This window comes from Tinamus guttatus, unplaced genomic scaffold, assembly GCF_059628265.1.
Source record: "Tinamus guttatus ecotype Peru unplaced genomic scaffold, ASM5962826v1 Tinamus_guttatus_pri_ptg000180l, whole genome shotgun sequence".
Lineage (NCBI taxonomy): Eukaryota > Metazoa > Chordata > Aves > Tinamiformes > Tinamidae > Tinamus > Tinamus guttatus.
The window spans coordinates 2,844,860-2,859,411 of record NW_028288714.1 but is presented as its reverse complement, the minus strand read 5'-3'; the positions used below and the strand labels follow the sequence as shown (position 1 = coordinate 2,859,411).

The 14,552-nt window shown below is 37.8% G+C and overlaps 1 protein-coding gene across 1 annotated transcript in view; it reads right to left on the bottom strand.

Moving 5' to 3' along the window:
* Positions 1-14,552, bottom strand: part of IPO5 (importin 5) — a 38,012-nt gene that overhangs the window by 5,615 nt on the left and 17,845 nt on the right. Inside the window, exons 9-22 of the mRNA XM_088523312.1 lie at positions 13,617-13,704; positions 10,080-10,186; positions 8,585-8,709; positions 8,405-8,494; positions 8,139-8,312; positions 7,698-7,916; positions 6,432-6,515; positions 5,496-5,628; positions 5,287-5,408; positions 4,629-4,725; positions 3,944-4,116; positions 3,344-3,455; positions 2,907-2,962; positions 613-735 (exon numbers count right to left, since the gene is read on the bottom strand). Coding sequence (XP_088379438.1) covers positions 613-735; positions 2,907-2,962; positions 3,344-3,455; positions 3,944-4,116; positions 4,629-4,725; positions 5,287-5,408; positions 5,496-5,628; positions 6,432-6,515; positions 7,698-7,916; positions 8,139-8,312; positions 8,405-8,494; positions 8,585-8,709; positions 10,080-10,186; positions 13,617-13,704 — 1,703 coding nt within the window. The remainder of the gene's footprint in view (positions 1-612; positions 736-2,906; positions 2,963-3,343; positions 3,456-3,943; positions 4,117-4,628; positions 4,726-5,286; positions 5,409-5,495; positions 5,629-6,431; positions 6,516-7,697; positions 7,917-8,138; positions 8,313-8,404; positions 8,495-8,584; positions 8,710-10,079; positions 10,187-13,616; positions 13,705-14,552) is intronic.

Below are 14,552 nucleotides of genomic sequence, written 5' to 3'. Positions count from 1 at the left end.
AGCTGACATCCGCTCTTTTCAAACAGTCACTGATTCTACCAGCACAACAAGTTCAGTGTAGCAGTAGTCTAGAATTGTTAGCTAGTTCTCCACAGATTAAATTTAGTCTTACAGACAGTTTTTACAATTATACTAGCAGCAGTACAATAAACAAAATAAAATCAGGGCAAATACCAAATGTCACTAAGGGGGTATGGGCTTTAGGCTAAATCTCTTACATCTACGTTATGCTCAGTTACCCATTCCATACAGTTATTCCCACTAATCTGTCAAACATTTCTGGGTCCTCTTTTTGAAATCTCCTTTAGAGAGGCCCAAACACTCCTAAGGCAAACTAAATTTCTCAAAATTGTTGTTTTATTGTATCAATGATTCTGATGATTTTGTAACACAACAGGCACAATGAGGACAGCACTGCAGATGCTCAAAAAGCATCAGGTAACAGCCTGCACAATGCACACCAGACCCACAATAAAAGCTTTGAAATGCCTCTTTTTAGGGAAGCAGTGATTGCTACATTTTGTCTACCAAGTTCTCTGAGGATACAGCAGGGAAGCCCTATCACATATCAGAACAAATCAAAGTCAAATGAAAACAATCCAAAGTACTTACAATTAGGTTGACAATTAGTGGTAATAGCCTTTCAAACCATGGTAACACCTTCTCCTTGTAACTGCTGAATATCGAGTGCAAAATGTCTGACACTTTAGTCAAAATATAAACGTCACTATCATCCTGATGGGAAAAGAATGAAACTCACATTGAGACAAACAGCCTTTAAAATAACCGGAGTCATATGAAATGCCAAAATCTCTAAATTAATGAAATAAAGCTCTTAAGATCTTTTTTTAAAAAGCCAAATTTAAAAACATCTTAAATTCACTGTTTTTCAACTCTCGGTATTATGTCTGAAGTTGCTTGCTATTTAGAGTGCTCAATCATGGACTAAAAGGTTTGTTCGAGGACACTTTTTGTTCTGTTAAGCACTGTTCCAAGGATCCCTTTATAGAAGACAGAAGACCCTTTCCTGGAGCATACAAATACTGTAACAAGCCTTTATTGAAAAGTAAATAACTAAACTGCCTTTGTGACAGAAGGCTGTGGCAAAAAAAAATAAGGAATATTGTTTCCCTCTATCCCTCAGCTTCAGCGTTTACTTTGATGCATTAACTTGACACATTTACACTGATGCGTTAAGCTGGGGAAGCAAAGATCTCTAGCTCAGATTCAGCTACCAACAGATTATATTTGCAAATGAAGAAAGAAAGTTGTTCCCTGGACCTGCTTGTGTTGAGAAGAAAACTTCTCCAGTGAGAAGCTAGAACATATTTCTAACACGAAGGGCACAGTACCATCACAGAAAATTTAAATTCTTCCAGTTTAGACAATTGCTGCACTGCCAAGGTATAATTTGAGCAATACCTCTGGAAAACACAGGCAAATGAAAGCAGAAAACAAACAGAAGTCCCCACAATGCTGCTGCATTAAACCAGGTTGCCCATCTGGCTTCGTATGCAATTCCTGCTAACAGCCAGTTCAACAACTACTTAAAGCAGTGCCATGCCTGGTAACTTAGTAAAATCAATGAGATCAAATGTGAGTAAAAGCATTTAAAGAAATCCTTTGAAACTATGCAGAGCATAGATATAGCTGCTGTGGAACTACTCTTTTTTGCTAATTTTTTAATGTCTTACCAATGCAAAAAAAATACATTAAAAGGATTACAAACAGTAAGAGAGGCCATTTGGAAGCAAGAACATTGAACAGTTTCTGCTGTCCATTTTGTTCATTCCCAAAACAGAAAATCAGAAGAGGCTTTTGAGCAAGATTTGAGTTTTATTATCACTTGGTATTTATTCACTTGATATTTATATATATATTACTATACTGCTATGTAGCTATATATACACATACAATATTTCACTTGATATATTAATATCACTTGATATTTACTATCACTTGACCACAAGGAGTATGCAGACACCAGAATTTAACACTTCTGAACGTTGGCCAATATTCCTAAAAGGGGCATAAGAACTATATTCTTATTTAAGGAAATATTTACATAGGGATGCATGACCCGCTCGGATGCAATCTGGAGTCCAAGAACAGGTTAAACTCATGTACATAAACTTCACTATTTTTTTTATGCATCATGTAGTACAAATACTTCCTACTAATTTTTACTGGGTAGCGTCCATTTCTTATAAGCAGTAGTGAATTACCATTTCTAATTATGTTCCCCATAACAGGGAAGATTCAATAGAACAATTGTATCCCCTCTTCAGTCATCTCTACCTCAAATTAGGAGGTAGGATCAGCATCTGAGCAGGCATGTCATGTTGGGACCCTCTCGGAAGGAAGCACATTTTGCACAGCTATTCATCCTGCTGTCCTTCTCCAGCACTAATTTTTAGGTCTTTTTTGAGACAGGCTCCTGACCTAACGTGTCGGAGCCCAGGCATTAGGAGCATGATCAAAACTAAAAAGCAACCCCAGCCTACAAAAGCGTATAAGAAACAAGCCTGCAAGACGAACTTTGAATGCCAATAGCATTACAGGCACTGTTGATAAAGAACTCACCAGCAGATTGCTTAAGAAAAAAAGAAAAAAGAAAAGGTTTATCTTGTTTGAGGAGGAAGAAAATGAAAAGCTACATTCCGAGCAACTACTTTCAACACACTGGACAAGGATTCCTTTTGCATATTCCAATTTCAGACATGCAAGTGTGACCCAAAGGGATAATTCCCACCGGAAGTTTTGAAGAAATATACCAACAGTACACTTTCCCTGCTAAAAATAATTCTGAGAATATGTGCTATGCTTTCTGCAGTGTGTCATATTTGTGTTATTTATTTCTGTCCTGATACTCTGTAGCAGAAAAAAAAATTCCTAGATCAACTTACTTCATCTTGTAATGACTCTTCAACTTGTTCATCATAGTCTTCATCTTGTCTTTTCACTAAATTAAAGAACAAGTATTAAACCATTTTAATACTGCTGCAAGTATGCGAGAAGCCTGGGAAGGGCAAAAAGGATGCTGAAAGAGGAACATAATATCTGAAGATGCAACAAGGGTTTCTAGTCCTTAAATAAGCTTTAAAGAGCTTTCACAGAGAAACAGAAAAAAAACATATTTCAGACAGAGCATATAAAACAGCATGAGAAACCAGCAATAGAAGTAAACACACCGCAAGGACAGGGAAGTGCATACAGGTAGGACAACACTGCTGCTTTAAGAAAACTGCAGAGTTCAGGTTGTAAAAGTGCCAGGATGCTACAGGCATGTTCTGCTTTAAGAATTCCCTCTATCACACACTAACATGAATTCAGGATAACTTACCTTGTCTTAATTCTTGATTTTTAAAGTGCTCTTCTAGTTTTCCTTTCAATATCCCTCCAAGTTCTTCAAAGTGTTCGTTGTTGAGGCATCCATCTCCCATTACTTCAATGCACTAGTGAAGCAAAGATATTTTTTCAGTATGAAGTAAACATGCAGTCACAGTGGAACTAAAACATGCAGTAGATGTATTGATACAAGTTTTGCTTTAAGTGATCATCAGCAGAAAAAAGAATTAACAGAACATTTATATTGCAATCAATTCTCCAATTAAAGAAATAAGGCATAATACCCATGTTCATTTCAGCCACATGAGTTGGTATCTTGTAGTTAAAATTAGGAGAAATTTGGTATTCATTTTAGGCTAACTCACTTCTATTTTTTAAGCAAGAATCAAAATGCCAGTGTAAGGCTAAGTTTCAGTCAGCTATGGCAATGTTTATAGTCAAGCTACATACACTCCCACATGCAAACCATAACCAGAACACATTCAGCGGTGCCTCTGCATTTCTGCTAGTCATTTAAAACAACACGAGTTTTCTTTCTCACTGCAAAAAGCTACCAACAGCAGCACCCCAACGTTTCTAAGAGAAACTCGGTTACCTTTGCAAACGAGTGCATGATTTCTGAGAGCACGTCCGAGTCGGGCTCCGTGCCGATGGCCTTGATGAGCGCGTCGCACATGAAGTGCCACATCTGCGTGAGGTACTCGGGCCCGCGCACTCGCGCGCACTCCAGGAGCAGGGGCATCGACTCCGCCGCTGCCACCCGCACACGTTGGGGCGTTAAGGAAAGCGCATGAGCATGGCCAGCACGGAGTGCTTAGAACTCAAACAATAATTACTACTGCAAACTTACTATTTTCCTACCCAAACTGTTATGTTACCACGCTCTTCTGCATTTGGTTTCCCCATTAGACGCACATCAAGATCATAGCAAAACTGAACTGTTTGCTATTTAAATGTTGTTACCTGTCTCAGGCCACGACAGCCCAGTTTTCCAAAGTCTTGCTTGCTTCACTGACACAAACTATACTTTCTGTATTGTTTGCTTTCAACACCTCAGACAACCTTACTTTTAAAGAGAAACTGGGGAAGGTGGGGGAGAGACTGGATTCATTACTTAAAATGCTGTGTGTAAAAAGAGGTTCTCGGAAAAAAAACCTGTAACACACCATCTAAAACTGCTGCCTCACACTTGCAATGTATGTAGGAGAAGAATATGCACAACCTTTTGGTTCTTCCAAACTACATTTCCATTTTCACAACAGAATTCATGAAAAGGATATCATCATGGAAATAGAACTTCAATAAGGGAACCATCAGCTTTACTACTTGCTCTGTGTATTCCACAAATCCTTCTTTTAGCTCCTTTGCATAGCAAACCTGAAACCAAAACACAGCAGTGCCAGCGCTGAGTGAAAATATTATTACTAATATTCTAAAATTATGGAAAAACCAATTGGGGAAAGCTGAGCAAAGAGATGGTTAAAAGGTTGAGTGAGTTTGTTTTTGAAAGAAGATATGCAATAATGTGTTTACCCACACATTAAGGTGGGTACTTAAGGTACTTTACAGAGACCCAGATAGCAACATGAGTTCTTGCTATTAATCCATATTTTTTCTTTTTCTTTTTAAAAATCAAATTCAGAAACCTCATTTTTTTTTTCAAAAATAAACTGTTTATTCTTTACTTTGCCAATTCTTTAAGAGTTCTATTGAAGTAAGCGAAAAACATCTGCTCATCTTAAAAACTCAAGCCCCAAGTACAAAGAAATGTTTAATCAAGTAAACAGCATAGTAAACAGCCCAAAATCCAAGTAGTGTTTCACCCTAAGAAACACAGGCTTAATTTGATACCATAACAAGTACTTTTATTACACATTTTGGCTTCAAATTTGCTAGTCCAGCAATAAAGTGGATCACTAAGACTGTTCTATTACTCACCAGCATCTGGCACGCAGTTGCTTTTTCCTCAAGGCCTGCAGTTTTAATTCCGAAACTTTGCTGATCTCCCAAGTTTACAAATTCCCAGCCATCATCATCGCTCATATTCTCCATATCTTGTGCTGTTACACAAAGCAAAAGAATTCTAAAAATGCTACAGAACCTTTTATTTCAGTATCTTTTCAAAGAAAAGATTATCTTAAACTTACTGTCTAAAAGAGCTACTTCAGGCTTAATGGAAGCTGTCTTCATCAGAGGTCCCATGACAACAGGAAGGTACTGCTGAAATTCCTTTCCAAGGATTTTACACATTCTGGCCCATGCCGAGATCATGTAAGAAATCTACAAACAAGATTGCAGTCAGACTTTATGATTCATATTTTATTTTCATGATTGTTTAAAAGGAAAGTGTAAGAGAAAAACATTATACAATAGGACTATTTTTTTCCAGAATTTGTCAACGGTGCATAAAACATTTCAAGGAGGAAAAAAGCTAGTTTAACATGCAAGATATATAAAAATGCATCTTCCAAACATCTCCAAAACAGTTGCAAGTAGCCATGCACTGACAGTATATCTTATAAAAGTTTCTATATACATAAAAAGGGTAATAATAAAGGATGTACTTGCAGTGCAATCATGACTGTCTTGAAAAGTAAAACTTCAATAAGAAATACAGAATTTCCTTAATTTAAATGAGCTCCATTCCCAAAAACTGAGAGACACCATTCTATTGTGTTTTCAGAGGACCATGTCAAAAGAACTGTCCACTTATTAGAAGAGCCATCTAATAAAACTCGTGGAACTATTTATAAAAGGTGACAGCAAATGAATAGACCATACAATGTCAAATAAAGTAGTTACTAATAGAAGAGGAATGACTGCACACACGCTAAAACTTCCTCAGCAAATACAGACCCTGCAAGGCAGACCAGATGCACCGCTCTGAAGAAATATCTGGTAATTATGAGATTTACTAAGCAGATTCTAGGACATACCTAGGGCACCAAGTCTTAGTTTTTGTAAGACGGGGTGAACAGTTGCTTTAATAGTGTAATTACATTTCTTCGAAATGTCACAAGTATAAAGAGTACGTTAAATACTAGCCAAGTGACGTTGCTATAAAGAGATACTTTTTAATCTACCTGTGGATCATCATCTTCTAGATCACTGAAGTCAGTCTGTGTCTTCAACAGCAGCTGCATGACATCCGAGGCATCCTGCATAAACTAGAAATAGGAAACAACCATAAGTGTTTTTCAAGTCAAATTTGACTTCAAATTAGTCCTTTTCCAGGACTCAGAACCAAACAGGTTAAGTGATCATTAGTACCCAACACACTCAAAGCACAAGCTGGAGTTGGAAGTGCTTTGAAATGAAGATGAAAGTGAAAACACAAGTTCTTCTCTTGGCTGCACCACGAAGTCATCATGCACTTAAGCCACCATACTTTTATTCACACACGAGAAAGCAAATGGACAACTATTAGAAAAGCTCTACATGAGGATTAATGTTCACAAAAAGAATCTTACAATTCTAACTTCCCCAAGTACCCTCCCTACTATTTTGACTTCTCTGTGATAGTGGGATAAGCCAACAACACGAGCACACTATCCATAAGCTAGTAGTACTTTAGGTCATGTCAGGTGCCCCCATGATCTTACATACCTACCAGCTTTCAACTCCCTTCCTTGTGCTAAATACTATAATCCACTTCTAAGAATGGACACTAAAAGGATTTCTAGCAGTCCTCCAAGCAAAAATTATCAGAGATTACTTCCACTTAATAATAGGTTTTAAATTTAGTTACATAAATGGCTAAGTCTGCTTGGCAGACATTCTTCTAAGCCAAGGGAAAGGACAGAAATTATTTTACTAGTACTGTTTTCCTAATATGTACATCATGCCATTTGATTTAAAATGCTAATTTTCCTGTCTTCAGGACTCAGTAAAATTAAAGACTACAGACAATTCAAACTTGTTAGGAGCTGTAAAGCTCCTATATAGTCCATTACAGTTGTTCCTCAGCCTTTTTACAGATGTGCATTTTAACCAACATAACAACAAGGAAAGTTGTTGTTAAATATATCAAACTTCATAACAAAAAATATGGCAATGCTACCAGAAGCACATTCAAATCATCTTAGTTTTCTGCTTCTAAAAGCTATGTTAATGTTAAGCATCCTTTTAGCTATGCACATTTTAGTCTCTATTCTGACACTGCCTGAATGAGACTTTCCACTATTTCTTTTGGGAAAGGAAACAAAAGTAGAAATAAAAAGTCAGCTTCACTTTCGACAGCCATCCAACCCTAGGTGTTTAACAGATGAACGCAACAATACCTCAAAACGAACACAAGGGTATTTTAAAACATATTTAGGCAGTTCAAAGGTTCAACGACACCAGCTTACCTTTTCTTTACCAACAGCGAGACCAATTAGGCTGATGCATTCGATAGTTTTTCCTCGTAGAAGCCTGAGTTCCTTTTGAACAGCATTCTCAACAATGTGTTTTAAAGAGGGCATAAATAAGTCATAGTAGGGAACAAACTTCTCCTCTGCTGTATCTGCAACTGATGCAATTGAAGTCACAACTTGCTCCAAAACTAGCTTAGTACCTTTCTGTATCAACTTGGAGAGGGAAAAAATAAGAAGAAAGGATTATATTTCTAAACCACAAGTTATATTTTAAGCAAGCCACACCTAAAATTCTGTGTGTTTTGATTCTTATCAGCTGATAAGAATGTCAGCAGATATGTCTACTGGTTTATTTCAAATGTTATGTTCAGCTACAGAGACTTCAGGTATGTGACAAACTACCCTCCACAAAGTGACTCATTCAGTATACTATACCTCTTGCAACTTTATCACCATAGTGGAATGAAGATGCTTCACTAGGTTATCCAAATATGGAATAAGCAGCGACTTGGGACAATCTTCAGTGAAGTTTATGAGTGCAGCAGCCGCGTGGGCTTGGACACGCTGGTTGCCTTGGTCTTCCATGGTCTGCAGAAGAGCTGCTATCACCTGCAACAGGAAAACTTGTTTTCAGATAAAGAGGCAAATTTCTGAGTGGAACATGGCATAATCACTTTTTTTCCTGTTGATCTACAACTTGCCTTCTCATGAAATTTCTTTTGGAAACCAGGTGCAAAGTCTGTTGCCATCTGTCCAATTGCATTACAAGCAGCGTATCTTACCCTCGGATGCTGAAAAAAACAATCCCCTCAAAGAATTAACAAGCAGTCAAAACAGCAGAAGCAAAAACATTTTGATATAATTATCTGAATTAGACTCACAGGATCCTGAAGGAACAGCAAAACAAAATTAACTATCTCATTCAGAATTCCTTCCATCTGTTGGTGGCAACCTTCCCCAATGGCTGAGAGGGCCATCAAGCCCGCGTGCCGGTACTTCCAGTCAGCTGCAGGAGACAACAAGAGCAATCATAATTTTGGAAACTACATACCACGAGACACACAAATCACCTGCTTTGGGATGGAAAGTAAGGGGGAAGGAGAATTGATTAAGCAATTTATTTATTTATTTTTTTAAGATACTTTTCCTTATGCATAACTGCAATGGTGCACGTAACCAAATCTGGTTAGTTGATCCAGACCTAGAAGAAAGTTCTGAACTGTTGAGACAAATATGCATCTAGGACAATGCTTGAGAATTGCATTTTAATTAAATGAAGCAAACAAATGAAACATCAGGATAACGATTCCCCACTCCCACTTTACTTTCCTCCTCTGAACATTATCAGAACAGAATTCCTAGCACCAGAGGAAACAGACTCATCACCAGTGTGATTTCATCCCTCTAAAAGAGACAGGTCTTACAGGCCTTAACTCCCTTCTACAGGTACAACAGAACCAGATATTTCCTAACCTTGAAGATGTAAGTACCGACAAGTCAGATTAATGAGCCTCCAGTAAACTTAATAAATGTTTAAGCTTTGCAGCTGGTACCTTCTTTGAGTACCCTATATTCCATATCTAAGTACCCTATATCCCATATCTAATATAGCAGCCTTTCTCAAACTGTGTTTTAAACTGTTAAGGTAAGAAAAGAACTCAGAAGTTCTGTGTTATCTTCTATTTTGAAGGCTGCAAGCACAGGTCACTGGAAAGTGCATGCAACCAATGCACAGTGGTTATCTGAATATTTAAGCAATTACAGATATTTGAAAAATGAAGAATTCAGAGCAACTGATAAGAATATATGGAATGTGCTTGCAAGCCAAACACTAGAATCAGCATACCAAAACCACAGCCAGCCCACCAGCGAGTTCCACTGCTCTGGGATGCATTAAATTCCACCAGAAACAAGTTCTCCTGGATGGGCTGTAAGGTATTAATGCTTCACTATAAAAGGGGCTTTTCTAAAGGGGAAAAAAAAATCTGAGCTATAGCTTAAAGAGCAGCAGCTTAGGCACGCTTAATGTACTGTGCAGCACAGTACACAGATTTAGAGAGAATGCTCTAAAGGAAGAGAACGTCTTCTCTTGTTCACATTTAATTCACAGACAGCAAGGTTAAAGACTGCAGTTTGACATCTTCGTTTAGTTGTCCATGGTGTGTAGAAAAAATACATTGCATGCAAGTTTGATGGACTTCTGTCCAAAAGGTCTGAATTTCCAAGTCTACAGCATTTCCAGTTCTTGTTACTGAATTCAAAAGAGGAAGTGTTAAAAAAAAGAAAAAAAAAAGAAAAAAAAAACTTTACAGGAAGCTTTACAAGTTATGAACATTTTTGGAAAGGTTAGAATGGTAAGAATTTATGACTACTTACGGTTCTGAAGCATTTGCATAATATGTTCCTTAATCATGGGTAAAACAAGTTTTCCTCCAAGGCCACATGCCATCCTGTCCAATGCACTCTCACCAGCAACTGCATTGCTAAATAACAGTTATAAAAATATCAATGGTTTGATATCCACAATAAATCAAACAGTTCAACAGGGCACAAAGGTGCCTCCCTTGCAGTTATGTTCCTTCAAACTTTTACCATCTGAATATATATGATTCTCCATAAGTAAATAGAGCATGCCCAATCTAAAATACACACTTATATCAGGAATGCTTCAGTTACAAAATGTTCATTTACACTCACATCGCATTTATTCAATGGGCTACAAATAATAAATGCTTAAGCCTAATATCTGAGGAACTTGAGTCTAGGACTGAAATTATGGGAAGAATTTTACAATAACTGCATGTATTTAGAAAGCAATAAATTTAAATTGCTATCAATTAAGCAATAATTCTGGCCAGCATATTTTGTATAAAAGTCGTGAGAAGCCACATGGCCCAGTTTGGAATTGCTAAAAACCAAGGGAACCAGCAGAACACAAGCTTTAGCATTTAAGAAGTGTTTCTTTGTGTGCATGTGTGAAGCTGCAGTACCAGTACTCTATTGTCATGCATTTCTTGCCAGTGACTCAGGCAGAAAACATCCAATCTAGGTGAGCAATCTGTGACTTGCAGCCAGTTCCAGAACCGAGAGCAGCCAAACATTATCTGTGCAAAGTGATTTGCTCCACCCAATAGAATTGTTCAGAAAAGGGGGGAAAAAAGTTTCCAGGACACAGCTAACTGCTGTTACAGTCTGGATATGATCAGAGTAATGACTTAAAGTTATTACAGTGCATCCTGAACACCCTTGCTGACAGAAAATAAATAAATAAAAAACAAGCACCAGCCACTGTCAGAAATACAGAGGTCTTCAAACTAGCCTGCCCGAATCCCCAAGTCTCATAACAAACCATAAGCCGTCTAGAAATTCACAAAGGTGGACAAAGATACCCACAATGTTGTATTTTTCTTCAGAGATGCAGCTTAATCAAACAGAACCATCAACAGCATGAAAACGGAGCATGAGTGCTGAACATTTTCATTGCAGCAAATGTACAAAAATAACAGCAGCTCTCTCACGAATTCCTTGAGCTCTTTGCTTTCACCATTAACTCATACAAACAACTCGAGGAAATAATGATCCTATGAGAGTGATGACATACCTCCTTGCAACATTTTCTTGCCTTTGCCAAGGGAAGAGGAAGTTGGGTTAATCTCTTCCTGCTCTATGAAGTCAGACTAGAAACTGGAAACACTAAAACATTCTGATTTTTGTGTGGGGGCTGACTCACATCCCCTTTGGTCAGAGCAAGCACACCCTAACCAGGCCGCAGTAAGCATCGCCCTGCTTCTGGGACTGCACAAAATCCCAAGCTTCCTCCACAGCTACGGAGACGCCAGCACAAGGACAAGTTGGCACCGTGAGGTAACCGGCACTGCAGGCGGGGGGAACAAACAACAACATGGACGCCCCTGCCAAAAAAATAAACTATGACCACGAGCTCAGTCGCCAGAAAATAACTGCTACTTAGTATTTGCGTTTGAGCCTCAATTCCTCCAATTATTCACAGGGCCAGAGAAGCAAAGTTTCTCCCTTAGGCCTAGTTTGTTGAGCAGAACCTGTTTTCTGGTCTTTGCTCACCCTACCTGCAATTTCTACCCCCTGCTCTCACACACACACACACACACACACACACACACAGAAACCCCAAAACAAAACCAAAAAACTTCACATGGAAAACCACAGTCAACTAACTTGCATTTAAAAGAACAAAATTTTTTACACTGACAAAAAGGACAAATTTGCAGGCCTCATGAGGATGATACTGAGGACATACTAAGTTGCCAAAAACAAGTCATCTGAATAAGTTTCCACACCCTGAAAGACTAGTAGCATTTAACTTTTTTTCCTCTTAGCTTAAAGATTATATGCTATTTCCCCTTGAAATTTAGCTGGACAGAGTCAAACCTAACAAACCTTAATACAGTGGGGCCAACAGTTCTACCCATGTGGAAAAAAAAAGGTGAGGAAAGAAAACAGGTCAAAAAGTCCCACTGCATCATGAGAAAGAAGGAGTCAGAAAGAGTTTCTTTGAATTCAGTTAGCAAGAGGAACAACAATAACAACAACAAATATTCCCAAACAAACAGACTAAACAGGCTCCTCCATAAATTCCTATTCAAAGTGGCTCTGCATGCCTGGTACCTAGGAGAAGTCTCTCTATATAACTCAGTGGCAAATTAAGACATTTTCTATAGCCTGTCTTCCTACAAAGATTTCAAATGAAACTGTACGTTTAAATACTGAGGGGAGGGAAAGGATTGGCAAGACTGAACAGGAAATATTTCAAGACAAATGCATATAGAAGTGCACAGGACCAAGTTTGGGAGACTGTTTCAGAGAAGAAAGTTGCACAGTTAGTAACTTGATTTGATCAGTCATTAGTAAAGAAGCATCAATAAAAAGTTCTTCTCCTCAGTATTCCTCCTTCAGGATTCTCTTCTCTTTCACGCATTTGGTAAAATTTTAGTGTACTCTGTGACAAACTATTCTGAACTACTAGTTACAACTACCTGAGTCTTGGAGACTCTAGACCTGACAAAAGTGTCAAAATTGGTAAATGAACACCAGTGTCTTTGCAGAAGTGTGGGGATAACTACTACATTATTTCATGTTTCATTCTATCCGTACTTGGACAAAAGCACACAAACTGCTATCATTCCAGGGAAAAGCCGGGGCAAGCTACAAAGCAGGCAGAGATGAACAAAACAACAGGACTAGGCATCTTTAATAGATGTTTCTCACCTCGGGATCAACAGGAAAAGCTACCTGTAGCCATACTAGCAGATTTAAAATAATAGCCTAATGTACAGTTTTCAGTTAGATGACCAGTGATCAATTCCACTGTGCATTCTGATGTCCTTCCAGGCCACCACAAGGGCACAGACCTAGTAAAGACTGGTTGGAGATGACTGAGCAGGTCAATATATCCTTCAGCCTGGGTTCTAGCTACACCAGGATATGCCCCATACTTAGAAGGCTAGGAGTAATGACTTATGAACAGAGTAACAAGTTACAGAAGGAATAAAAGTTTGAAAACTTGAAAAAGGAAAAAGGAAACAGGCAATCAGATATGCAGCTTGAATGTAGAATTACAGCAATACATGAATCCTGAAAGAGCTAAGCAGAGTTGAACAGTACGCAAATAACCCACATATGAACTGTACTTGAATGCAGGTATAGTTACTTGTAATTCTAAGCCACTTAAATTAGTTTTCTGCTGCTTATAGTGTCAATTCATATTATGATTTTAATTGTCACCCCTATGGTCTAGGAAGAGATAAGAATATTGCTCAACTGGGGGAGTAAGATTAGATGAGTTAAGATAGAGTCAAAAAAGCAATTGGTTGCATCCTGCTGTTACAAACTGTCAGACAGTCTTTACAGAATAGTGAACAAGCTAGTTTCAATTACCTGTCAAAATCATCATCTTCAAGCTCATCTGCATTTGCCCAGTCTTCATCTTCTTCTAAATCAACCATCATCGCTAACATTTGAGGAACTGGGGGGAAAAAAAAAAAAAACAGTTACTTTCTTACAACATATTCTCAAATAACAAGCCTAAGTTGCAAGTAGTTCTTCCTTCAAAAATAAACAACAAAATAAAAAACATCTTCCAATAATAGACAGCTACGTCTATCTGACACAAATTGACAGATGGGTATCATACAATAGTTCAGCATGGTTATTCAGGAGAGTATTTCCTGAATATTCAAATACATTAAAAAACAACCTAATAACAAAAAAAAACACCCTGGTATTTTCTCACCAAGACTCATATTAAAATATATATATTTTTTTTAAGACAATGAGATTTGAGAGTTGAGTTCCATTTATAAAGTCTGTAACGTGCATGAAAATTAAAGCAGTAAATATATTTTAAGAAGTCAGAAGCACTTCATCTATTTCTCTGAGGCTCTGACATCATCCTTGGAATATATATTGATAAAGAGAACATACCCACTATGGAGGAATAACGCTTGCTGCTCAGTTTCACTAACACGATCACAGTCATTTAACAGTAAAATTCACCACTTGGCATAAAGTCTTAGTTTTAGAAAAAGTAGTAGTTTAGAATTTGAGGTAGTCCCCAAAACAATGTAATAGACTCATAACTTGATATACCCAGCCCCTTGCACACAATCCATCAGTTTTCTACTTCTACCTCTGCAGACCAGAGGTTTGCTCTTCTCGATATAAATCTTTCTTTACAAACTTTATCACATTATCCAAGCACCATACAATAAATAACATCCAGTTTTCTGACTTGTTCACAAAGCAAACACAGGTGCAGTCATTTGGTACTGTTGTCTACTTTATGACCAGGTAAGTGCCCACTACTGTGCATTT